This window comes from Halictus rubicundus, chromosome 2, assembly GCF_050948215.1.
Source record: "Halictus rubicundus isolate RS-2024b chromosome 2, iyHalRubi1_principal, whole genome shotgun sequence".
NCBI lineage: Eukaryota > Metazoa > Arthropoda > Insecta > Hymenoptera > Halictidae > Halictus > Halictus rubicundus.
The window spans coordinates 18,074,135-18,101,609 of record NC_135150.1 but is presented as its reverse complement, the minus strand read 5'-3'; the positions used below and the strand labels follow the sequence as shown (position 1 = coordinate 18,101,609).

Here is a 27,475-nt window from a genome sequence, read left to right as displayed (position 1 = left end):
AGAGAGAGAGAGAGAGAGAGAGAGAGAGAACGAAAAGAGCGGCAGAGCGAAGCCACAGGCGGCCAGCCGTGTCTCCGGCGAACTCGGTCGCGGCAGCTCTCTTGCCAATCCCGGCATTTCCACTTCTATGTGTGTTTATGCACCTCCGACATGCCTGTCGTGTACCCATCGACCATGGGCTCCACTTACGTCGAGCACACATCACGCGCGATGTGTGTTCTCTACCAGCGAACAAACGACCGCGCGCGGTGCCGCTGACCTTTTCCTCGCTGCCGATGCCGATGCCGATGGAAAGCACGCGCGGAAAAAAAATCCGCTTCCCGACTTCCTACAACGTCGCCTCCGTCCCCTGGAAATTATCTGTAAATATTTTTAAACCGTCCCGAGGACACTGGGGGAATGAGTTGTCTGGTTTGTGACTTTCCGATGCCCGACGCGGTAATGTAACTCGTGGTAATGAGTCTCCGGGAAAATGGAAACAGTCGCGGATAAACTTCGGGGAAATACGTTCCACACCGTGGCCCGGTCTTTTCCGACTCGCCGGCCCCTTCCACGAAACGGTTTTCGTTCGGGGAAACTCTTTCTGTTGGCACGGCTTCGATGCGTTGTAGTGCGTGCACTTTTTTAATCTTCGATCTTCATGGACGACGTGTGCACGCTGTACCGACGAACATTTCAAAATTCATTGCGCAAGAACTTGGGCAGGGAAATTATCGAAGAGATCGCCGACAGGTTCCTGTAGAGTCGACCCTCGTTCTCTGTTGGTTTCAGGTATTTCTCGTCGATTTTAGAAGAGCAGTATGTTCAATAGTATGCTAATGTCTTATTTTACTGCAGGTAGTTCACAGTTGAGAAGGAGTTCTCTAGTTTAATTGTCTACCTTTCAGTATTCAACGGATAGGTTCACTCTTTGTACTCGAAGCTGTTTTAATTCATAAACCGAGACATTTTTTACACGACTCAGATCCCTTTGAAGTTTATTACTAGTAAAAATAATACAAGTATTTAAATTTTCAACAATTTCTTAGATACAAGCATAGTGATGGAATAATTGTTTTATATAGTAATATGAGAATTTTTAGAGGCGCCTTTGCCGTGCGAGTGCTAAGGGTTCAATTGGGAAAACGTGGGATGAAGGTTGGTTAACCCTCCCTACGCTAAGCCGGGGTCATTCGTGACCCATCGCGGTGGGGAGAAGTTCTTGCGACCGTCAATATGTGCGATTTTATCCCGATATAAGACGACGCTTTTCATTTCGAAATCAGAAAATCTTCCTCATTCGAAATACGACGAAAGCCGGTCCCGAACCATCGCCTTATATCGGAAGAAAACTGAAACATCGGCGTGGGTCGGAAATGACTCCGGCATAGGCCTAGAACTCGCAGGACTCCCAGGGACACCCTTTGCACTCCTTTGTGACTCGACATTTAACACACGTTTACAAAATTCCGGAGTGCAAAGGGTTAAGAGCAGTCACGTGACTTTTGCAGAGTCAGCAGTTCGGTAATTGTTGTATAATTTCCGTTCACAGCCTTCAGCCACTGACTTAAGATCCGTCTTGGCCTTGATAATGTGTAATGCGACTTTTATCAGCCAAGTATGTGCGCCTTATATCGAGAAATGACTATACCACTTATTTTTTAGGCTCGGTAGGTTTAGTGTTCCTACATATCCCCAGCGTCCTCGAATAAACAAAACAACACTGAGAAAATATATTTTACATGATCATTCTAAATCCAACAAAAATTCTGTGTCACCTAATCGTAAGCAATCCATTTAATTTTCAGTATTCAGCGTTAAGAAGGATGCCGAAGAACGTTCTCAAAGATTAACCGCTTATCTCTTCGTTAAACGGACGAACGGGTTTGCCGATCTTGTAGAATCGGAAAAATGTATGGAAAATCTGTAATGATTCCCGATACATCATTCTCGGACCCGACGATTTCACTCGTCGAACCACTTGACTCGGGCTCTCGCAGCCCGGCAGATTAAAAAGCGGCCGCGTTTTTCCGTCCGCGCGAAGACATTTGCGAGGCCGGGATGAAGTTGTTCCATATCTCTGGGGATATCTGCGGCTCTCAGGATCCCTCGAGCTCCGTATATATTTTCGAAAACGACTCGAGAGCGTGCGCGGCGGAGTAAGAGGGAGAAAAAACGAAGGTGCAACCGTGGCTCGAGCAGGCCTCGTCGAAGTAATCGGGTATTGCTAGCACGGTTTCCGCGGATGATCAATCGAAAGCATCAAGCGAGAGCCGGTTTACTGACAAGATTAAGATACACCTCGGCCGCAGGCGTAGTCATTTGTACCGCCGGTAGACGCTTCGGCCGTTGCTAGTATCTGGTAGCTAAGAGGATCGAGGTTATGCGAGTTTCATTGGACAAGTGTCCAGGTAGAGAGATATCGTAAAACGGGCTCCAGGAGGATTCGGGATGAGAATTGTCCAGGTTGTTCTGGTCGATCGAGTCCGAACGAGAACGACGACGACGACGACGTACGGTACCGGCCTCAACAATGGCGCCGAAATTCGCTCGGGCAAGACTCACGGAAAGGACAGCGTGTCAAATAAAGCGATTTCTTTCCCGACCATACTATCTCATTTCGCAGCTGCGGGCTTCACCTGCGGAACGGTCCGTTGCCTGTAAAGCCATCGGCGCGCTGCAGGTCTTACCTGTTGAAGCGAGCCAAACACCGAGCGTCGTCCAACACCTGTTACAGTGGGCCTCCGATGAGTCAGGTTTTCCGTTCGCTGCGGATTGACCCGTGTTGACATTAAACTAACGTATCGTCAGCCGAACGGTCTCATTGATTACTACGCAATTTTTCAAGTCTGACCGATGTTTCTCTGAACGTAGGAATGTTTAATATTACATAATATATTTTTACGATAATTATAACTTAGTCTTTCGCGGAAAGAAACGCCGAAAAAATTGGTTTTTATTTTATTCAACTATGACGCACCAAACGCAGGAATTTGAAAAAAATTGAGTATAATACTTAGGACAATATCTCATTGCTAAATTAATTTTGTTCTAGTGTCTCTTCATTTTCTATATGAAATCTGCATTTTCTCGATTTCTTTTTTCGTGTTTTTCGCTTTTTACATCCAGAGTTTGCAACGGAAAAATCTGAAAACGATTCAAAATATGTGGTTTGGTATCCGAAATGTGTCGGATGTTTTTCCAGAATTTTAAATTGTCATTAAATGGGGAAAATGGGCTAAAAAGTGGATTTTCGATTTTCCTCTATAACCACCCTTACAGATGAGGTATCGGGCTGAAACTTGGCCGAAATTTTTCTCACAATTGCATAAGCAGTCTACAAATAACAATGATTGGTTACTTGGTAACGAAGTTCTCATTTTCCATTATAATCTAGTTAATTTCAGCATTAATACATATTTAGTGGCACCAATTGTGTAAGAACCATTTTCAAGTTGCTCAATTTTCAAGCATTGAACGTGCCAAAGGTACTTTTTTTTTTAAATTATACGGGGCCCGTGATTCGAACCGAACCCATCCAAAAAAAAGATCCACAAGTCTTTCGCTCCCAGTATAGAATATCGTCCGTCCGTTCGAAGTCGACTAAGAGATAACGAAATAATACTAAGTCCACTGGAGTGTTTGCGGATTAAGGAATTTCGCCGACTCGGAATCGGCTTTCGAGGGGCCACACGCGACCGGGCAGGCGAACATGTTTGCCAAGGGATTGAAGGAGTGGTATCGTTGGGTCAGGGTCGGGGACCATCGCGCGATAGCCGACTTCCGTCAGCCCGTACGCTCGACAAAGAGGAATTTGTAATGCGGCGGAAATGTTGTTCCCAGAGGGGTAAAGCTGTAAACGCAGCCCGTCACGTACGTATCGCATCCACAAAGGGAAGTATCCCCTTGGAAACGCATAAATACACGGTGGCCACGGATTCGTCGGGTTCTCCCGGTGTGCCATCGGGAACGGGACTGCTCGACGAACAACGTCTTCGTCGTTGCCGCCGACAGAAATGCGTTAGCATTCGGGCCGCGTCTCTTCGAGGTCATAAAGAAATTACGGCCGATCCACGGAGGTTGTCTCGACCGGTGACCGACCGCACTGTAGTGTATATGGACCTAAAATGTGGTAAAAAGTCTGTTTCATATCCTGAAAATAAAAAGAGATTCTACAGTCATTTGAATTTTTCGAGCATATGTTATAATTTGTTTCACTAAAATTATTATTATTACTTCAATACTAAAATTTTTATTTACAAATTTGCTGTTGAATTTTCTATAAAATGATTTTGTCCAATTATGTTCCCATAAGCACTAACATGCGTTAGGACTGATAAGAAACATTACAATCTTACTGATGTGCCTTGTAATTGTGTCGTTGTCGATAAATGTAATGGAAATCGGTAAAACAAGAAACTATTGACGCAAGAGTTTGAATTGTACCAGATTTCTTTTTTATATTTATTAGTCGTATTTTTGGATGTATATGCAATTACTCCTTGCTACAATGTCATAATCAGTTACCAACACAAAAATGGTACCGATAGGTGTACCACAGTAGACGTACACACGATTTTTCAATGATACGAGGAAAAGACGTTACCGACAAAAGTTGAGTGACATATAAATACCTACAAACTTCAATATATAAAACTTCTGAAAAAAATTCTTTTTAACAAAAAATCAAGGTCAGTTTGATTTTCTTAGACATTAATATTCATTTTTTACTTCAAGATGTTGTAGCTGACGTTAAGACGAGTCCGACGACCTACGATATTACGGCCTTGAACCTGTAAATAATGCTGGAATAGTTTTCACCGTTTCTCAGGGCTAAATACCCCACTGTACACCGGTTGAATCTGACGAGAACCGTGGAACACAGAGGATCCTCCACGAACCGATATTATTTCCAGATAATAGCCTCGCGTGTGCACGGCCGTCGACTCCTAAATTAAACGTACGAGATCCGGCGGGCCGTTAAGCGTCCCGCGAGGTCCGACGTGCTACAGTTAATCAGGGGATGAAGGGATCCGGGGTGTCGGGGATCCTTATCTGACACCGTTAAGAGTTTCGGCCCAAAAACCGACCAGGCCCGGGGCACCGTTCCGCCGCGTTTCCGTCGGTACCGGTGCACCGGTTACCCGTTTTCGGCTCCGCGGCCACGGAATATCAGATGAGAGATAGTCGTTAGATAAGTGGCCGTCACAGGACCGGGAAACCAGTTTTTCGTACGTAACGATTATAGGCCGACGGATGGGATAACGTGGGCACTCGCGAAGATAACTCACCGGACTCAGCATCCTTTTATTTTTTCATCCCGGTGTCACCAACGTCAACCGGACCGAGATCCCGTGGGTTGATGTCGCCGCGACCCCAGGAAACAGATTTCTGTCGCTTCTTATGTTTTAATTTTAGCTTGGCTTCCTTCTGCCGGATAGAGCAGCAGTATTGTGGATGCGTGAGTAAATTGTTTCGTGGTTGCGGTTTGTTTGATCGAGTGTATAGGACGCGCCTTTTAGGAAAGATTCGGTTTGAGATGAATCTACAAATCATATGGAAAAATTGATTACAGGCAAATGTTTCACTGGAGGATAGACAAAAGAGTATAACTCCTACTTTAGTAAAAAGGAATTAATGATTCATTTCTTTAATTAATTAATAATTAAAAGTAAAGGTCACCTTGACCGCATCATATGTTTTGGACATCATAGTATTGTTGCCGACGTCGAGACGAATTCAACAGTGTATCATACTATGACCTTCAAACGACCTCAAACTCGAAAATTTTGTGCAGACGTACTTTCAATGAAAAATTATGTCTTAAAAAATAAATCAAGTTACATCAGATGTTCGAACTGCGATCCATCTTCTATGATACATAACTCCGCTCTTTGTATTAGATACTTCGTTGTCGCCATAATTCTCGACGTCAGCAACAATCCTATGATGTTCAAAACATATGATGCGATTTAAAAAAGTCAAGGTGACCTTTACTTTTTTGCGTAAAAAGCATTTCTTCAAATTTAAGAATATGCGAACATGTAGCTCACCAAGTACCGATAAACTTTTGTCTACGACATTTTTTAACTGCACTTTCGGAAATGCCTAAAAAATGGTGGCAACACTTAACGGGTAGACCCTGCATATGTCGCCGGGATCTGGATGATAAATGTCGCGGAATTATCCCCACTACCTCGAGGTATGCCCCACGAAACTCGAGAGGCCTCGGACGCCGAGGAGTGTAAACGTAACACCCGTGCAAGACCCGTGTTCATGACATATATCGAGAATTCGCTGTAATTGAAACGATTCCTGGCGGTTCGCAAAAACGGTATGTACCGGAGAAAGTTGTCGCAGCACCGGCAAAGCTTTCGATCGCGGTGAAACCGTGCGCAAGAGTGGCAATGTTCGGCGTGCAGGGGACACGAGCACGATAGACCAGTCGTACTTCGTGTTCGTTCTTTTTCGAATCGAATTCGTTTCGCGGCGTCTCGTGTTGCATCCTCGAGCATTAAAGCCGCATTACCCGACTCCCGTGAGTACAGGGACGAAGCCTCGAGAATAGACTCTCGGGCAGAGGAGCTTTCTTCGGGCTCGCGACACGCCGGGTTCCCGAGGTGGTGGCGCGATGAAAACCAGTTTCTCGTGAAAAGCGACTACGGGGCCAGAGGCTGCGCCGCTCCGAGGATAAGGAGTACAGGCCAAGAAGAAGGAGGACTCGTCCAGACATAATATCGCGTCTCGAATTCCCCCGGTTTTATTTATACCGACGCGCCGCTCATCTTGTCGCGCGCGCGCGTCTTCCTCGGCCGCCGAACAGCATATGGCCGAATCGATCAGCCAAGGACCTGCGGCCCGGAACACCTGTCCGAAAACACGAAGCCCGCGTACCGTTTACCTCGACGATCCCTCGCAAGATCCGTCTCGCGTTGGCCAGCGGCCAGACTGTCGACGGTTTTTCCATCCGGCTGCCGAGAGGGTAACGCATCGTGTCGTCCCGGTTCGCCGTTTTGGTGATGCTCCAAACAACCGCGGACTCGCGCACGCGTCCGGACGCCTATCAGCCACCGCCTCGGGTTTCCGCGAACGACGACCAGAGCGACCTTGACTCGTCGTGAACGCAATAACGCGTGTCCAACGACGTCAGACCAGAGATAACCCGCGTGTGTACGTACGTACGCACAACGAATTCGACGCTTTTAATTGCAGGGTGTAACGTTACGCGTGAATCACCGGCGCAGCTGGTACAACGAGGCCGCGACTATTGTTACGATAACACGCGTTCGTCATGGACGGCACTCCTGACGTGTCAGGCTGTTTAGGTGGCGAGAACTCGCGAACGCTTCCGAGACTGGCGTTGCGGGATTACGAGGGAAAAGGGCCCGGTCTTCGTAGATTTGCGATAAGGTGGAGTGACCACATTACAGACAAAAATAGGCGAAAAATGATTTTACGTTTTACGAGAATGGTCTCGCGTTTCTCATGCTACCACTTTTCCACAACAATCTCACTATCGCCTGGAAAAGCTGCAATCGACCGCGATTGTTGCGCCACGCTTCGCAATTGTAGACTCGGAATCACAAATTTTGGCCAACTGCAATTGCAACTAGACAGTGTATTTGTCATGAATGTACTTCATGGTCCATTTTTACATTCTTGTCTTTATTCATTATTTTTTAAAACAGGTCATGTTTAAAACCCTCTTAAAACAAGTTAATGTACGTGGCCCTTGAGGCGCGCCTCCCGCTGATCTGTTTGCCTATCATTTTCCTGAACTTGATCTGTGTCGTGGTATCAAATTCGTACGGAACGATGATGCACTTGTTTTTGAAAATTAGTAGAGGATTTGTCGTATTGGCGCAAGGGATGGACATGGATTTATTGTTGTGGACGTCAATGTTGTATTAGATAATTAAGTGACGCTTTGCTTGTACAAGATAAACCATTGCAATGATCCTGCTAAGTTGTTGATATTTTTTGTGTGCTGTTGTTAAGCCGGGGGTCTTCTTGAAAGATCAAAAATTTTTGCCTTAATTGCAACAAACTGGAGTACAGTAGAAAATTTTCCTTCTTAGTATGTTCAGTAAGTTGAAATTAATATAACGATATGTTTAAATTCTTCTAGTGTTTTTACTATTTTAAATCACACCTGTTCATTCTTGTCGAGGATGTATAAAGTCCGCAGCTTAGTTACCGTAATTAGTCGAACGATGCTTTTAACACATGTTAAACTTTTCTAAAAAGAAAAATATATTAGCACCGGAAGAAAAACGACGGTGCATGATATGAAAACTGCTACGTACAAGCGAATTACTCGTCGGTCGATAATAAAATGAAATATATTACGATCATGTATCGGTCTTTAATCAAAATGTCAAATAACCTGAAGAACAACTCGGCGCGGTACGTGTTAAGCCGCCGAGTCCAAAAGAACCCAGGCATCGCCGCCGAAGGGTTAATAAATGCAGCAGTCCTCGCCTAGTTAGCATAAGATGTACGTTGCAACTGCTATCGAGGGAAAAAAGGTCTAGCAAAATGTCGCTTTCCCAAAGGTGCTGTTCAATTATTCATTCAATCAACAATCGAAGATGATGTAAGCGATCAGTCCCTCGATTTCAATAATCACGGTGGACTCGTGTTGATACAACATAGGGCGCGCGTCGCAACTGTTCTGGAGGCAGCAACCTGTTCTCAGAGTTTCTAGCCGTTGTTTTCAGAATCTCTCGTCTTTCGAATCGACTCTCGAACTGCAGAAGGCATACGCACAAGAAATTTTTATTAAGACCACATTAGCGGTAACCACAATAATTACTAGACTACAGATTTTATGCGTTTGCGAGAGAAACATTTCAAATAGAAAGATTGAAAGAATTTTAGGACGTCTATATGTAATTTTGAACTTACTAAAATTATTAAAGAAAAAAGAAAATTTCCACACGGTTCCTGTGACTTGCATTTGATAAAGAAAATTTTATTTTTTGCATAAAGATCCACAGTCTAGTAATTACATTTCAACGGAATAACGTTGAAACTGCGTACGCTTTTGGTGTGCCAATTTTTTAATATATTTTCAGATCCTTGTGATCGACAGGTACAGTGTTTACTCGATACACGTCGAAAATGCGGGTCTACCCACGGACATATATCGGCCAGGAGAGGGTAATTCATTGATCCACGCGACCGAGGTCCCTCGAGCTTCTTGACCCCTCACGAGGTATATCCCGCCGCAGTGGGGATAGTTCTGGGACTTTTATCGGTTAGGCATTGGGGACATATACACTGTATACAGTCAGTCTCGTAATTAATGGCACACGCTTTAAGTCGGAATTACTTTTTCTCAGACTTCAGCTTTTTTGCCAAGAGAGATGGATTATTTTACTAGATGACGCACGTAATGAAAAAGTTGGAAAAATTGCGTTTAGTCAGAATTACAAAAGAAAAACAGTAACTCGCAACGAAAATTTAAGAAATGTAAAAATAGGCTGAGAATTGCGAAAAACTGTAACATTCTATACAACTTTCCTCTACAACTGTGTTTCATAACGAACCCAAAGCTCCGTCTTCGAAGGGTTAAACGTAAATTGTCTTAGCCAGCTACAAGGACTGTCATGCGAACATCGCATATCAAAACGCCTCATGGTTTTGGGCCCAGAGAGCTGCGGCGGTCGAAGGCTCGGAAAGCACATTGTGCCTCGAAAGAAAATGGAACGGCGAGCAAGATTGGGAGGGCCTGGCGTCAATGAAACGGGGATTACCGTGGTCGAGGTGTCACCGATGCCCGCGCCCTTCCAATTTCTGGCTTCGGCGTGGTTTCCGCTTTTAGCCGGGCGACGCTTGACGTCGGGCTCGCGTTTTCTATATAAATCTGTCTCTCCTGCGCTAACGTCCCGTCGGCGAGCGCGGACATTCCTGGTGTCGCGATCTAAAGCGACGACAACGACGACGCCGACGACGACGACGGCGCTATCCCGCGATCCGAGGCCGGGCTTCGGTTTTAAGCCTCGCGGTTTAGAGCGGAGGAATTCGAGTCCCAACCATCTGCCCTAGCACCGAGCTCTAGTACTCGGATGCTCGTTCCCCCCCGTCTGCCGTTCCCCTCGTCCTCTCCTCCTTCTCCTGGCCGGCTCTTCCCGTTCTTATATACTTTCGTCCTGTCTTCTTTCCGCCAGGATTCCCTCCTCTCTCTCTCCTTCTCCCTCTCTCTCTCTCTCTCTCTCTTGCACTGTTCGTCGCTCCGTTCCCCTGGTATCCTCTCGTCTCTAAGGCCAGCGTTACGGTGCTGAATGTCCGGTTAATGCACCTGCGTACTTCGTGGCTCGCGAGCGGAACACCATGAAGCGGAGAAGACAGTGGAGAAGGAACGGGGAGAATAGAACGTCGGAGGACAATCATGGCGCTACACGTCGCTACCGATCACGAGAGGGAACGAGAGGCGAATCGAGGAGGGAACGTAAGAAGGGCGACAGAACCACGTGGACCGGCCCCCGGGAGATCAAGGCCCAAACGGGACGGAAGGACAAACGGGTCGATTCATCGGTCGCGCGAAGGTACCGCACAAAAACGAACCTTATTTCTTCCTTATTAAACGCGTCCACGGTCAGCATCGGTCGGCCCACAGATGCCGGAAATCGGACCCGAAGTCGGCCCTACCGTTCGGCGCCTATCCCCTTTCGCGGTTTTCATAACTTCCTGGAGTTTTCCTCGGCTACGTGGCAAAGATTCTTCTGCTAATTCTCGCCGCTGGTAACGTCTCGCTCTGTTCTAGCTCCTTCCTATTTCTCTCCCTTCTCTTCTTCTTCTTCTTCCTTCCACCTCTGCCTCGCCGGCTCCACCATGCACCAATTCATAAAATCCCTGGAGCGAGCCTAAGCGCTCCACTAACTCCGTCGACGAGTCGCTGACCTCGGGATTCAGCGGTGCGCATCAGCTGCATTTCTCCGTGCACATAGACCAGTCGCGCTGCGATGGTCATGGTAATCTCGAAGGAACAAGGAACGCTGTGCGCGCGCGCGCACGCGCGAACGCGAACGCGGACGCTAGCGCATGAGCGCGCTGGCGAAACGACGAGACACGCCACTGAAAAAACGACAAAGAAACGCGCCGGAAAATTATGAACCCGCGGGGATTCGCCGATCAATCGGCAAGAAAGCACCGGCGCGAGAGCAGGATGATTAGGAAAATCGCCCCGTAGGCTCGCGTACCTGCCATCTTCATGCCAGGTGACGTCCCCTGCCCGGCACGGGCTATCTTATCGATTCGCCATGATTTTGCACGGATGAATGACAATCTCTTCGCCGGCCACGCTCGAATCCGATTTTTACCGAGCGTAATGTCCTCCTCTATCTGGATATCGGATGGGGACATAGTGGGAAACATTTTCCGATTGGATCTGCAAGAGCCCAGCCTTTGATTGACGACGCCAGGGTCCGTTTTAGAACGCCGTCCATTTCCTGACGATTAGATCAAATTGGTGGCTGTTTAAGCACTCCCGACTCTTCTGCTCGGTACGTTTTTTTATGCTGATGAGCACCCAATTAGGGAAGAAAACTTACCTATAATTCAACTACGATGTCAGGAAACTCCTGATGAACCTACCTAATGAACACTGTGAATGAAGACAACAGTCGAATCGACTCGCTCGATGCGTGAAGGTTAAATATGTGTTTAAGGCACGTCCTCTTGCCAGGTAGCAACCGCAACTGGGAGCGATTATTAATTTGCAATGACGAGACTGCAGATCTTTATGCATTTCTGGCACGTGTCTTGGAAAGCGCAAGGAAATATGCATGCCAGCAAACATTTACGGTACATAAATTTGATTTAACGTGTTCCGCAAGAAACATTCTAATCTGGAAAAGAACATTTTCTATTATTCTCGAAGATATAAATTCCTTGTGAACAACCGGGATATAGAAATAGAGTCTGAAATCCCTTCCGACTGGATCGAAGTCAACTTCTGTAGCCAGATACAGAGATCTCCCTGTATATGTCGCCAAGGCTTGGGTGATAAACGTCGCGAGATTATCCCCACTACCGCGGGGTATGCGAGGGGCCACGGAGCTCGAGCGGCCGCGGACGCCTAGGAGTGTAAACATAACACGAGTATGTCTTCTGAAAGACCCGTGTTGTTGACATATATCGAGAATTCGCTGTATTTGAGAGAAGAAGTTCCACAAGAAGATCAAAGGTTCTCCGAAGGAACTTCTCTACCATCCCGAAGAGAGCCAAAGCAACGAGGTCACCGACCAGGACCACGGTCGAAGACCGGCGAGATCGATCGGGAGAGGCGTTCGTTAAACGTCGCTGATTCGTTAATAACCGTCGCGTCGCGGTGTGATTCCCCGTTGGAACGTGAAACAATCTCGCATCGAGGCCGCTAATTACCGGGACAATTAGCGGCGATGTTAATTCGGTGAAACGTGCGAACATCGTTCCCGCGGACCGAGAAGAATCGAGGATGTTGTGCTCCTTTCAGGATGTTTAACGGCGGCGCGCCTCGAATGAAATAATAACAGCGTGGCGCGGACAAAAAGGGGACGCGGCGGCGTCGGGAATGGTACCTGCGCGCGTCCCGGTACAAATGGGCCGAATGTTGTCCGTCGAGAGGGACACACGGTCAGCCACGGCGAGCGAAGGAAAGAAAAAACCGGGGAATCGGCTGTCGTAATCGGTGGGCATCGGGAGACCGGGCCGCGCGTACATATTTGCGGCCGATTCTCCGCCGTTCCGAAGCCACCGGTGTAAATTCTATCAAAGTCTATCCGAGTCTACGCGGCGCGCGGTGCGATCATGCCCCACTCCTGGGGCCCGGTTACACGTGAAAAGTCACGCTCTGCTGGATTCAAGTATAGTTAGCCTCCGATACACCGGGTGGCTCGTCCAAATCGTTCCGAATTCTTTCTCGAGACAACCGGAAACCGGCCGATCTGGCCATCGCTAGATCTACCCGTGGAAACGAACGGTAAAAATCCAGCTCGCGAGAAGATGCTCGCGAGAGGAGCACGGTCGTTGGGTTCGCGAACCGCGAGAGGATTTCACGGGGCGGGGAGAAGGCAGAAGGGGCTCTCGGGTGAATCGGGCGATCGACATTTTATTGGCAGCGTAAAGCCGCGGGGCGAGCGTTATTAAATAAACCGTGGAAACGCGTTCCCACGAGGAACGCGGCACGGTCGTTCGACCGGCACCGTACTATGGTTCGGTGCACGTGAAATCGTCGGTGCCGCGTAAATAGTCCGCCATATTAATTCCGCCGCAGCGCGTTCCGAAACGGCAGAAATCCTGTGTTGCAATTACGGGAATAGGCGCCGTGAGCGCGGGGCCTTTTCACGGACCCCAGGGCCGAGAGGCCGAGGGTCCGCGTTCTTCGAGCATCCGAGAGGAGCCCGCAACCCTCCGGAATAACTGCGGGCAGACCTCGGGACGGAACGCGGAGCCCCTTTGGCGGGGTCTTTTCGCGTCCGAGGTTCGTCAAAAGGACAAAAGGAGACGTTGCGTCGCATCGCGTCGTGAATGTTGTGAAGCGGCGCGGCGTGGCGGCGAAAATCTGGCGTCGGGCCGGTGCCACGTGCCCGGGCGAGCATCGGGCGCCGAACATTCGTCCGATCGTCCGGGGCCCGTTTCACCGGAAAACCATCGGGGCCCCCTTACTTCTGGATCACTGTGTAAGAGCGTGGACGTGCTCGCGCGTGTACCCTCAACACAGAGACTCCGCTCTCCGCCACGGGTTTCGCTATGGCTTGCTAGCCTATTCGCCCATTCCAAGCCGTGAGTCACACACCACAACACCATCCAGGTACTCTCCTTGTCCCTCCCACCTTGATCGTTCCCCTCCGTTCGCGCTTTGGTTTCTCTCTCTCTCTCTCTCTCTCTCTTTCCCCCTTCCCGGTTCCTTGGCTTCTCCCATCGGTGGAGACCGTTCCCCCCCTCTGTCCCCGTGCCTCACCTGTGGCTCGATCCTGCGGCCGCAGGGGCCGCAGGCTGACTCCCCAGGTCGACTGACTGAGCTGACTGTCTCTACGGCTGGCTGGCTCCGCGTAGCCACCCAGCCGGTCGGCCAGCCAGCCACCTTCCTTCTCCTGCGTGTGTATCGCAGGTCGGCTTCGGAGTTTACCTGGCGTTACCTGCCAGCCTGCAGCCTCAGTTCACTCACGTCACTTCGAGCAACCGGTTCGCGGAGTCCTCCCGGCTGCGCTCCTACAACTTTAAAAGCCTTCCTTCTCTCGAACCTGCCTCCTTTTTTCCTTTATAAGCACGTAACCGCCGCTGTTCTTCTTCATCCTTTGCCAGTCTCTCTCTTTCTCTCTTTGCCGACCCTCTTTGCTTTTCTCCTTCTTCTTCGACATCTTCCTGTTCTTCTTCTTCTTCTTCTGTTGCTGCTCTGCCTTGACTTCTTCCTCGTCTGCTGCCGATTCCACCGCCGCCGCCGCCGCCACCACCGATGCTGCTGCTGATGCTGTTTGCTGCTGGTTCCCCGGTATTCGCGTGACGTTTTCATCGACGGAACGATGTAACCGCCTCGTGGTGACCGGCTACGTATCCGAGAACACACGACCGAGCTGAAAAGAATCGTGCGCCTTCGGTCTAGTTTCGAGCCTGTTCGAGGCAGAGCTCGAATGTGGACGCTGAAACCGGGCAACAGTGCAATGTTGATGGGACTCTCTCGCAGCCGAAGGTATTACCGCTCAGCGAGAGAGCGAGAGAAAGACGGAACCAGAGAACGAGAGAGAGAGAGAAAGAGAGAGAAAGAGAGAGAGAGAGAGAGAAGGGGAGGGACCGGAGAAGAGGTCGTTACCAATGGCGATCGGTACCGAGAGCATCATCCGAGTCCAACGACACTGGTTCAGGTATCAGGAATTATTCTTCTGCAGGTATCGCAACAATTATTATTCTTTCCACGTCGCGTTAACTGTCATTCTTTCGAGGCGGGTTTAAAACTCAAATTCTTTGAAAGGTCACTCGTAGAATTAGACAGCTCGGCGAGCGACCAAGCGGATTATTTTGTAGATCGCTTTCGAAATGCAAGCGGATCGGGTCGGGCTCAGAAATCGCCGGCTAAACTCTGCCTCTCCTCGGATCGTTATTGCGAACCGATCGGTTCCCATTCCCTCTGCGAACCGCGCCGACTCTAAATGTCGCGAGGTTTTTATCGATAGCGGCGATCACCGCGCCGCGGGTGAAATCTATTTGGTTCGAGGGGGCCGGCTCGAGGGGGGCACGGTTCTCAACGGTTTCTCTTTCTTGTGTGTGCCCAAGATTTTCATCGGGTCACTGTCCTCGGCTACGGTCACCGTTATTCCCCGGCTCTCCGACCTCGCCACGAAAAAACATCCGCGCCACGCTCGCCGGATTGCGCAACGACCGTCGATCGGAACGAATTGTTTGCGGAACAGGGCCCCCCCGCGCGAACTTGTTCCAGTCCGCGTCGTCCTCCTCTTCGTTCCTCCTCCTCGTGACAAGAACCCGAAGTCGGCCCGTCCGAGAGTGGATCCTCTTCGGGAGAAGAGGATTAAACAACGGACGCGTCTACCCATCGTCGATCGATCGATCGCGATCGCGTAGGCCAGCCGTCCGTGCGAAGAAATCGATCGCGACCGGTTATTAGCATACCATCGCGCGTTAGCTTTCACGCGGCACGGTATCCCGGAATGCAGAGAGCAAACGATCTATCGATTTATCAGCCGTTAAGAATTCACCCGCGTAACACGAGCAAGGTAGGCGCGATCTCCGAGAGCAAAACTGTGTCATGATTTAATACGGTTTCGAAAGTCCGCGAGCCAAGCCAAGTATCCAGTGGCTCGAGGCTCGTTCGGTATTTTATTGTTTCCAAGCCGGCCTCTCTCAGTTCCCTCTCCGTTCCTCCCCCGCTAATCGTCGCCCTTCTGTCTCGCTCCCTCGGCCTAGATCTCGGTGCCCCCACCCCCTCCCCAACCGTGAAATCTTTCTGTCACGGGGGTCCCACCAATTCTTTTTTTCTTTCCCTACCCTTTTCCTTTTTCGACGAATTTTTCTCGCTCTTGTTCGCCGACCGGATATACCGCGGCCAGCTCTTTTCTTTCCCAACCACCGTGACGCGTGTATCGCGATCGATAAAGCTCGATAAGATACCGCTTCGAGTGGTGGGAACGCAGCCATCTCTCCCTGTTGTCGGTATGTTTCTCGCAGAAACGCCTCTCGGGCCAGCGGAAAACGATCGTCGGAATCGTCGCGTCGCGTCACGTCCCGATCGAATCGGTTATACCTGACCGAAATCTTTGTCTCTCCCGCGGCGTGCGACCGATCCGCGCAGAGTTTTGTAAGCGTTACGCAATGGTGTTGCATGCGGAAAATAACTACCGGCAAGAAACGCTGCAGTTTTGACGAAGGTCAGTAAAAGAAACGGAACGGAGCGTGCGTACTATGCGCGCGAATCGCGATAAACAGGACGCGTGACGAGCTGACGGCACGCTGTAACGCTGCGACGACGGTTTATTACATGGATGACGAAGACGACGCGACGCGAGCCGGCGGTTTTTCTACGGAATCACGTGCCATCGATTCGATCCGGGCGTCTATCGGGAAACGTGCTGGAACGCGCGGCGAATCGCCTAGGCACCGAACAGGGGAATCCATGATCGACGTGGTTCACCCATTTAAACCGGCACGCGTGATCCGGGAACGGTGCCATTTTCCTGGTTTCTCGTGTGGATAGTAATTCACACTTGCGAACCGCTTCCAAACGATTAGGGACCTGAAAATTTAGAACGTTGAACAAACTTTCAACGGGAGTTCTCGCTGTTAAGGCTCTCGGGTGTGAACCGCGTCCTAGAGAAATTATTTTCTGGCTAGTTTATACCCAGTTAGCCAAATGCTGCTTCGAGAAATTTTTGCGCAATGTTTGTATCACACTTTGCGAGCAAAAGGCTTGTCCATTTGGTACCAAACCCTGCTCAGAGCAGAATTTGCTCCTTATATTGTATGAATTTGGCACCAAAACTTGTCGACAAATTCCTAGCCAAATGCGGAAACAGACGGATCCGAATTTCTGTGCAAAGTTTGCAGGCAAAATTCCATGCGAAATTGAAGCCAAACCTTGACTTCGTTATAGAGGCAGGTCGGCCGTACTAAGTTTTTGCTCTACGAGTGCACATCGGGAAAATCGGAGTAAACCTTGCTGTAGGAGGAAAAATAGAATTTTATTTAAACCTCTACATTATATAATTTTAAGTTTGAATAATTTAATTCCGTTTTCCCTCCTACCAGCAAGTTTTACTCTTAGAACAAGGTTAGGTTCGCTCTTAGTGCGACCGATCTGCCCTCTATAACGAAGCCAAGGTTTGGCTTCGATTTGGTCTTGATTTGGCATGGGATTTTGGGTGCAAACTTTGCACTCAAATACCGAGCCTAATGCGGAAACAGAGGGGTCGGAATTTGTAGACAAATTTTAGTAGCAAATTCATAGCAAATTGTTTACTGGGTAATTCCTCTTGGACACGGCCTACACCCGGAAGCCCTAACAGCGAGAAGTGTATGTGAACGGGCCGTGAGAGCCTCGAATCTCCGATTTGAACTCAGATCGGCGAGGCTATAGCGGAGGCTTCCCATGGGCAAGCGAATCTCCGAAGAATTTTTCTGTAGGATGGCGCTGTCCGCTTCGGCAGAGTAGAAACTCGCGTAGCCTGAAAACTTTTCCACCGCCACGGATGAACGGAAAGCCACGATCCTCCTGGGAACAGGTCGAAGGCGCAGGGGTACCAAGTGAAACCGACGGTTTTCTACACGGCTCCGCGGTATAACCAGTTTCGAACACGTATTTATTACAGCTTTTCCTTATTTGCTTTCAGTCACCGGGAGCTAATCTTCATTATAAACGGCGTTTCGCTCGAGAAACCTAGGTTTTGTCTCCTGCGCGTCTTGCTAGAGGCTGCCGGGGCGCACTGCACACGCTCCTCGAAATAATTAGACGATATCACGGCGAACGAAACCCGCCGTCGCGTCCCGTGGCTCGAGAAAGAAAGGAACAACAGGCTTCTGGAAGGAATTACCTGTAATTGCCGGGCAGAAATGTCAACGAATGCCGCGAGTATTCGGTTCGGAGAGCGTCGCCGATCGGTGACAGTCTTCGGAGCATAAATATCGACTGAGCTGGTTGCTCTTATTATTTCATTGGGGAAACACCTCGTAAAAGGTGGCGCTCGGAGGTACATAACGCGGCGAATCACTTTTCAGCTCACTACGATTTCTTTCACGCTGTTTACGATCTTTCTCCTACGGTCCTATTGGAACCAGGGAAAAGATACTACTTTTTCTCAAGGTGTTCCGCTCTCCAGAATATCGAATTGGAAAAGTCGGATCCGTGTTTCTGTGGAAAGTTCGCTGGGATCCGATTATCATTGTTTACTGCTCCCTACGGACCGAAGAGGCAACGCGTGTTTCTAGATGATATTTACACTTGCAAGTTGTACGGCTATTAGTTAGTCCACCACCGATGGTTGCCCTACGATTTGTTCTATGGTTACAGTGATTAGAACTTGTCCATAATTTCCCAGAAGAACATCGTCGACAACGAAATAGAATTTTATTTGGGTTTCAGGGGAATGAATAACATATTTAGGAGATCTCGAACTCGTTGTTTACAAGCTTGATGTCCATAATTTCTTAGAAGAACAAGAAAGTTTGTACTCATTGAACGGCTATGTATTCTCCGGTACATCGAGGACAACGAAATAGAATTTTGTTTGAGTTTCAGGGGAACTAATAACATATTTAGGAGATCTCTTGTTACAGTATAAGGAGATGTCGCAACGCGTAGCGTCTAGGCCGGCGGCCGATCTGTTTCGGGGAACTCGTAAAAAAAAAATAGGTGAACGTAGGAAGAGGTGAAAACAAAAAGCCGCCGCGTGAAAAGTCGATAACGACAGGCACGCTTCGCCGGTGTTCCTCGTTTCGAGGATGATAGCGTCGCCCTTAGCCAATAAAGATAATCCCGGTGACGCTCGGCGGCAAAGAAATCCCGCGTCGTTGGTTCCACGCCTGGCCTGTGTAATTGTTTGGGCCACGTCGTCTAAGCCGTGAAACCAAACGACATTGTGTCCCGGGGCAGAGGGGTGAGGAGGGGATAGGGGGAGGGGGGCTGTTATTTCCATGCCGGCCGTGTCCCGATGTTTCGAATAAGGCGTGAGAACCGGAATGATAGCATGACCGGAAGAGCGGCTTGAGAACTCAACTCGGGAGACTTGCAGATAGTCGGTTGAAGAATCGCAGGTATATACGCCGCGCGCTGAGAAGATTCGAATCGTGAGAACCAGACGGGAAAACGCGCAGGCCGGGTTCCCTTGCATACCAGACCTCTCCGCGTCTTTCGAACGAATCGGCTTCCAAGTCGCTTTTCCGATCGGATTCCTCTCGCATTTCGAAATAACGCCCTGTCGATAAAGCAGCGCTCTACTACGGGAAACGGAGAGGGAAACCGATTCCGAGAGTGAAGAAAAAGAAAGAAACGGAACGAAACAATAATCCGGGCGAACAATAATCCGGGTAATGAGTTTTTCAATGAACCCCTGAACCATGACATAATTGATTGTTTAGCGCAATGACAGTGCGGTATCGGATGGCTCTGCCCGAGGCGCAACCGTGGGAAATCGTGATTATGCTTCGTGGAGCGAGCAGAATCGGCGGGGAAAGAATGTGGAAGAAAATGAGAAGCTTTGGGACGAGAAAACGCGGGGGAGCCTGTCTAATTCGGACCAATCAGGACTCCTGAATGATCCCGAGCAAATCGAAAAATCTGTGCTCTAAGGTAGAGAAGGGATAGAAGAGAGAGAGAGACAGAGAGTGAGAGGGCTAGTGGAACGGTGGGAAATCGGTGGAATCGAAGGACAGGCGTAGAGAACGGTCGGCGAGCAAATCGTGGCAGATCCAGCGGACACGGCTTCCGGGAAGGATCGTCGTTCCGTGACGGAAGAGCAAGAAACGGGGAAGAAACCGTCGACATACCCGAGTCATGAATTATCCTCGAGGAATCTCCTTCTTTTCGTCGGGTTCTTGCATACTCGGACGAGGTATTCGCAAAGTGCCGCGGGTTTTTCAGCCCGGTTGATTTATAGCTCGACACGGTCCGCGAGTCCGCGGGCCTGGGTGTTAACTATAACATTGTATAACCGGCCGTTGACTCCTCGAACGAGCCTGGTAATGCCGGCCCGTCGAACCGATCGGGAGATCGTCGTCCAGCCAGGGGGTCGGTACGGGTTTGGATTCTGTAAATGGCACTGGAAGAATTCACGGGGGATTTTAGTAACGGACCCGTGGAGCTCCCGTGTCATACACAGCGTCCGGCCCTGCAACACGGTTAACCGTCCCCTTTCGTGAACCACCGGGATCGCAGGCCCGCGCCATCGCGCATCGGCCTGGAAACACGAAACACTGAAAGGTCGGAGGTGCTCCGGCGTGATCGACGCGATCCACCGTTCCAGAACGCTTGCCGATTCCGGAAATCACGCTGCTCGGGCATCAACCGCAATCATAAAGTCCTCTGCGCTGGCCTGCGCAAATCTTCGACCGATTCTGCACGTACGTAGACCCACACCACCTCTCGAACTTGCTAGGAACGGTCTTATATTCAGTGAAAGGTAATTCGCCCGAGTACTCGCGGTTTCAGGAAGAAACCGACCATTGTTTAACCCTCTTGGTCCCTCGGGTCAATTCGATACACTTTTCCTACCTTCTTAAACGGCAGAATAGCGCGGAGATTGGTTGCGAGGAATCGTATTTCTCGTTTATTGCAAACAATCGTTACCTTTTTTTTTGCCGTTTTGTCGATTCGGCACCCAGGAGGAAGTTGCTCTTTCACTTTCAGCCTACAGGGAATGATCCCAAATCCGGAAGTTCACTTTAGGCGGGTGAAATCGACCCTTGAAAATTCGGTTTTTTGGGGGGGGGGATAGGAAAAAAGTTAAAAGTTAGCTCCCAGGCAAAATGTTTATCACTTGTTTAGATCATTGGAAAAAATCTAGAAACCCGAATATTAATGGGTCGATTTGACTTCTTTAAAGTGAAATACATGCTTACATATGCACTACATGTCCCCAAAGTTTCATAATTTTTTTAATTTTCAGGTTCGGGATCGTTCCTTGTTGGTATATTAGCCTCCTATCAATCACGTGTCATCTACAAGACTGTTTCGTTCGCCAGCTTTGTAGAAGAAAGTATGTTTAAGTAAGAAATTCTGAGAAGCGCTGCTAATTCCTTTGTTTGTCTGCTCGATTCCAAAGGAGGAGGCTGAAGCTTGCCCACATGGTTAAGATCCAACTTCAGTTCTAAGCTTGTGCTTCAGTTTGCATCTTATTCCCAAAAAACCGACAGAATTGTTCTCGCTTAAAGAATTGGACATTCTTAAAACCACAGGTACGATCTCCGTCGGCCACGTAATTAGAAATTCATAGCACGCCTCCGTAATTTACGGAGCCCCTCGCGCAACGCGGAACGTAATTTATCTCCGGTACGGGTTCCAGCAAGTCGAAACACAAAACGCCTGGCTTTGCCCCGCATCACAAAGTCTCGGCTTTATCGTGTTCCACGTGAACGCATAACATCCGGCCGACCGATTAACCGTTTTATTGTGACTCGTGTAACACCGATCGGAACGGCACCAAACCGGTGCCAATGGCCGAACGACTCGACGATTCTCGAGGCGACGGGCGATCCTCGTCGACGAATCTGCTCGTCCTCGACGATACGGGATCGTTAGGGGTGTCTGAACGTGGCGCATTCCGGGGCCGCAAGAACCGAGCGATACGGAACGGTGAATCAGCGAGGCCGGCCGCGTGGCAAAACGCTTAATGGCCGGGCAGCTTTTTCGCGATAACGTTTACGTTCATGGTTGATTTCTCGCGAACCCGCGAACGGTGCACGTGGCGAGCCTCTCCGCGGCCTGGCAACAGCCGAGGCGACCTTCCCCGACGACGCGAGGATGCGCGCGAGGATGAGGGACAACGGCCCATGGCCGCGCATTTGTCGAGCAAAATGTCCGTCCAGGAAGAGGAGAGGCAGGGGCGGAGTGCGAGGGGAGAGAGAGAGAGAGAGAGAGGCGCGTACCCAACCGGAAACGAAGCCCGAGCCGCAGCCACGAGAAGAAAGTGTCGGGGAAAAAGGCTGCGACGGGCCCTCGGATCGATTCGCGACGCAGCCAAGTACGCAACACCTGTCGCGACACGGCCAGGTAAGCGCATTCTTCCTCTCATTGTCGCCCAGGAAACCCGGGAAACGACGGGGAATTCGTTTACAGCGTGTTCCCGCGCGTCATCCTATTACCGGAGGCATTTGCCTCCTGGAGATTAGGGAGGACGCGTGTAATTGTGCCCGGTGTATAATGGCTGGGTTCCTTCGACCGTAGAATCTGAACTATTGACACGGTCCACGTAGAACTCAGGAGGGGAGGCACAGTGGTCTAAAGCACGAAATTTAGTGACATTTTGCCAAAAAATCAACTGTGTCATATTGACTTATGTTGCATGCTCATTGCTTTCTAAATATCCATCAACCTTGAAAATTAAAAAATTAATAAAATTTAATAAATACCATTAGTGTAATAAACGGGACTCTTAGTCGGGACTCTTTGACGACTAAAAAACACTTTAGGCACTAAACCAAATTTTATTTAAAAAGCCGTTTTTCAAACATTTAGAGGAATAATATATTTACTAAGCTGAATGTGTTTTTAAAAGTTGTTAAATTTGGAAATATACTTAAAAAATAGTAAAAAAAGCTATTAAATAAACAAAAAGTATGGTGTATTGTGCACCATTAAACCCCAAATATCACTTCGATATCTTTAATAGTTCAGAAGTTATACCAAAAAGCCACTAAATTTCGCGTTTTAGACCACTGCCGGAGGGGGTGGGGGGAGTTGGTCATTCGAATCTGTAACGTCATCGTGTTCGATGAAGCCTCTATGATCGTAGAGTTTTAGAGGATAATTAACACTACGAGCGGGATCCTCTTCTTCAGAGTGCTACTAAATGTAGACTCTTGATAATTTTAGTGGATCGAGCTAGCTTAGGATGAAATTGATCATTTGAACTTGAGACGTCATCCTGCCCGATAGGTCTTCTATGATCGTGGACTTTTAGAGTATAATTATTAGACTGCGAGTTTTATGAAAAAATTGAGTCGATGAAATTCGAAATAGCGAGAAGATCGAAAGGATTCAAATATTCTCAATCTAAAGGGTGTCCCAAAATGATCTGACATTTTAATTTATTAATAAAACGTATCTTTTTTTTAAAGTATGAATGGTTTTATTTTAAAATAACGTACAAACATGGAGGTTATGTGTGGAACACAGTATCTGATAAATGGCCCCCTCGTTCCTGTTTGCAAACGTTCGCTCTTTTGACGAAATTTTCGATAACAGTTTGGCATAATTGTGGACCATTTCAGTAATGCCGCGTCCAATTGCTTCCTTGCGCTCCGGAATGGTCTGTGGATTATTGGCATACACTTTTCCTTTCAGAAAACGCAAAAGAAAAGAGTCCAATGGCGTCAAATCGCACAATCTTGGTGGCTAATTCACATCGCCGCGGCGGATTTATTTTTAAAAACGGACTTTTCGAACCGTCTCTGCAAAGTCTTCACCATTTTCACAGTGAATTCTCACAATTTCTATGCGTCGCTCGATCGTTTAATTCTCCAGGACTAAACCTCAATACTTCCTGATGCCAGTTGTCAAAGATTAGTACTCTATGTTCGCCACAAAAAAAATGGCGCGCAATTTAAAATGTCATTTTGGGACACCCTTTATTAAGGCTATTAAAGAAAGACAGAAGTTTCCACCTCGTTACTGTTGGTTGCCATTAACGAAAAACATTTTTATTTTGCACAAAGACCTGCAGTCTAATAATTAGTCTCGGAGACCGTGTCAAGCCTAGCCTGCCAGTAATTTTAGTAGACCGTGTTAAGGAGTAGTGATTAAAATAATTATTTCAACCTGGGACATCCTCGTATCCTGTAAATCTTTTTTTTTTTGAGTAATTATGGTAATATGTGTGCTGCTGCATGAAGACCGCTAGGAATTTTTGTCGGCCGGCAGGGTATCGTCGACGAACGATAATGCCGACGTTTGATTACCTGTTGCATCACACCTGTTGCTGGCCGTGCCCGGACCACGTGACGGCAGTGGCCGTGAAAAGATTTTCTCGATTGTCGCAGCGCGCTGTATCGATCGCGTGGTCAAGCATGAACGGCCGGAAATGTCGGTGTCAATGTATCGTGCCGGCCCGCCGAAGGCATTAAACAATATACCACGCCGCTCTCTAATTTGCATACACGCACGCATCCCAGCTATGGGGGTAGCGGCGTTGGAACGACGGCTTCTAATAAAACTTGTTTCTCCATATCGTGACTCGAGGGAACACGATCGCGGTTTCCGTTAGCGGCGAGGAAGCGGGCGTCCAATAAATCAACCATCGCCTATTCCCATTGATTTTCCAACTTGAACTTGGGGTTGCTTATCGGCCGATGCAGGCGAGGGCATGGTTAAACACGGAACTCGGTCCGTGTCGCGGTATCTCCCCCTCGAATAATTGATACGGTAAAATGCTGGTAAGTCCAGCCACCTGTCCACAGCACATTTTACACCGTTCGGGGGCCCGCGCCATCTTGATCGTTACAAGCCTAAAAGTATCCTACCCGCCGGAACTCTAAACTGTTCTTTAGCCACGAATAATACGTACAAAGCAGCTAAGAATACGAAATTGTTTAACGCGCGCGTTGGAGTAGTCGCAAACAAGATGGCGTCGATGTTATCCGCGTCACGTCATATTGGCGTTAGTCCAACAACTATTTTTCAATGAGTATTATGCTTTCTTCTTTCTATAATTAGTTATCGGAATAAGGAGAGCTGTGTTTGTACAGCTAGAACTTTTTCGAACGACGTTCCAACGGCTTCCGCGAACAAGATGGCCGAACGTCGTGGACAAGTAGGAAAGATGGAATATCGGGGACTCGCAGGGACGGATCTTTGACCCCGAGCAAATAATATTTTCGATCCTCGGTGTCGATAAAGCACCTCGCCGTTTGATCGTGCTCGCGTCCTCCCAGGAATCTCTCGATCTCATTGTTCGTGGCCAGCAGGGCAGAAAGCGGCGCTTCCGGTTTCAAGTTGGCTCGCGCACGACGGACGGACAGGCCTGGTTGCATCCCGACCGTCCAGGTAAACACCTGCGCCATATTTCACGGGTAAAAGGATCAAGGTCGGCAAGAGGAGCGAGACCGTCTCTTTCGGGTGTCCGTTACATTCCTCTGTGTTTTTCGCAGGAGCCGTTCCTCCATTGTGAATACCGGCTTGCCACGGCCGAGCATAATTGGCCGCGCGGATAACCCGAAGGAAACGAGCGAAAATTACGTCTCGGAAAGGTTTCCCGCGCGCGGTCGCCAGGTACGTAACCACGGGAACATAACTGTTCTCTCTGCTCTTTGGTTCTCTCCACGACCGGCAGGTTTACGGTCAATAGTCAACGTCGATTATTTTCTTTTTACAGGGTCGGCAATAATCTTACACGGCGGAAAATTGTCGCGTCACCGGAAGCGGGCAACTCGCCGGGGAACCGGAAGTCGCCGTGGGACCGCTCGGAAACTTGAAAATATCGCGCGCGAGCGAGGAAGCGAATTGCGAGGTTCGCCTCGCATCCCATGGGAACCACAGCTCGACACGCACCTAAACGCGCGTTTTCCGTTTGCGTGCGAACGCCAAGGCTGTCGTAGCAGTCTCTCGCCGCACAGTGGTCTAAAACGCGAAATTTAGTGACATTTCGGGTGTAGAATATTAACAAGTAATCTTTTTTAATGGTGCATAATGTACCATACTCTTTGTTTATTTAATAGCTTTTTCACTATTATTTAAATATTTTTACAAATTTAACAATTTTTAGAAACACATTCAGCTTAGTAAATATATTATTCCTCTAAATTTTTGAAAAATCGCTCTTTAAATAAAATTTGGTTGAGTGCCTAAAGTGTTTTTTAGTCGTCAAAGAGTCCCGACGAAGGACTCGAGAACCTATACGTATAGCCGCACGGACGTGGGCGACTTATACATTATGAACAGTAATTTTTAATCGACAATGGTAATTTACAGCTTAAAGATAAACGTTTCATTAAAAAAAAAAAAAAAATTGGAAGGAAAATATTAAAAAGGATCGTCAGGGCATCTCAAAGAAGAAAAGCAATTTTTTCCATGAGAAAGGCTATCTTCAAAACTTCCAACTTTAAGCGTTTATTACAGCGATAGTATTTATTAAATTTTATTAATTGTTTCATTTTCAAGGTTGATGGATATTTAGAAAGCATTCAACATAAGTCAATATGAGACAGTTGATTTTTTGGCAAAATGTCACTAAATTTCGCGTTTTAGACCACTGTGCGCCGGTGCAGTGACTCGCTCGGAGCGTCGCGTTTCCCGCGAACAATAAAATATCGCGGTTCGCCGGCGAAGGCCAGACGCGAAATTCCACGAACCACCGGTTCTCTCTCGACCGGGTCTATCAACCGTTTCATGCATATTGCATGGAATCGCGAACGCCCTGTACACGCCTCTGCGACGCCGCTTCACGTCCTATGGGAAGTATCGAATGCGCGGCGTTTAATCGCGAAACGATATCTTACGCCGATGATCGAAATTAACTATTCATCGTCTGTTCGCGCCTATCCGCTTCCGAGCACGTGTGCGACCCACACGGGGACCCGCCCATGGCTCGCAGGATAGGTCTCACTTTTATGAATCACGAGAGCTATCTTTCTGGTCAGGTGAGTAACGCGCTGCGCCGCGCCGCGCCGCGTCGGTGCCACGACAATGGAGAAAGGTGTGCGTCAGATGAATCCTTCACCCTTTTATTCCGCCTCGAAGTGCGAGAGGGAAAGGTGGAAGAACGTTCCTTTCGAACATTTTGTCACGCGCGTCTCGCGTTAACGTGTCATCCGCGTGGCCTTTCACCGGCGATCGATCCGAGAACGAAGGATCCTCTCCGATTAGGAAATCATGCGCGCGCCTAGATCGCTCGGCTGAAAATAACAATCGTCCAGAGGAGCGAGACTCCCGAACACACACACACACACACACACAAAATCTCGGCGTCCAAACGCTTGCGCTTGATACGCATCCAGAAGCCGTGGGCGACCACGGACGTCATTCGAACTTGCAGTTTCCTCGTCGGACCGTCCTTGACGGGCCGAGCCGTGTTTCTTGCGGGGGCAAATTGTACGCTCTTCCGTCAGTGTCAATGCCGAGACAGCGAGGTATTATTCGTCCCGCTACCGTCTTACTCCTCGCGGCCTGGAGACAAGCCGGACAGCCATTTTGTACAAGCAATGCGACAGTCACGACGTCTTCTTCGAGACCCGAGAACACTCTGTTACTTCGACCTTGAGGACCTCTGCGTTAATCATTCGGTTACGGGTCGAATCCAGAGGTTTGAGACTTCAACGCGTTCACTGCTACGTCAGTGACATAATCGAAATACAGTTT

The 27,475-nt window shown here is 48.6% G+C and overlaps 1 protein-coding gene across 2 annotated transcripts; it reads left to right on the top strand.

The window, feature by feature from the left end:
• The first annotated feature begins 21,389 nt into the window (after window positions 1-21,389).
• LOC143362712 (uncharacterized) lies at window positions 21,390-25,667 on the top strand. 2 transcript variants are annotated; one of them, XM_076803112.1, is made up of 4 exons: window positions 21,390-22,174; window positions 24,868-25,165; window positions 25,270-25,390; window positions 25,494-25,667. In XM_076803112.1, exons 1-2 carry the CDS (start codon window positions 21,926-21,928, stop codon window positions 24,934-24,936), a joined length of 318 nt encoding a protein of 105 aa, XP_076659227.1. In that variant the 5' UTR covers window positions 21,390-21,925; the 3' UTR covers window positions 24,937-25,165; window positions 25,270-25,390; window positions 25,494-25,667. The 2 variants fall into 2 exon arrangements, with proteins under 2 accessions (XP_076659227.1, XP_076659220.1); XM_076803105.1 differs by having other exon boundaries at window positions 24,868-25,191.
• Window positions 25,668-27,475: the final 1,808 nt, after the last annotated feature.

What these genes read in the sequence shown, in the direction of transcription:
- LOC143362712 (XM_076803105.1), top strand. Translation starts at nt 21,832, where the DNA reads ATGGTTGATTTCTCGCGAACCCGCGAACGGTGCACGTGGCGAGCCTCT. An exon ending in ACCTGTCGCGACACGGCCAG is followed by an intron (nt 22,175 to 24,867) that starts GTAAGCGCATTC and finishes GTGTTTGTACAG; the next exon opens with CTAGAACTTTTTCGAACGAC.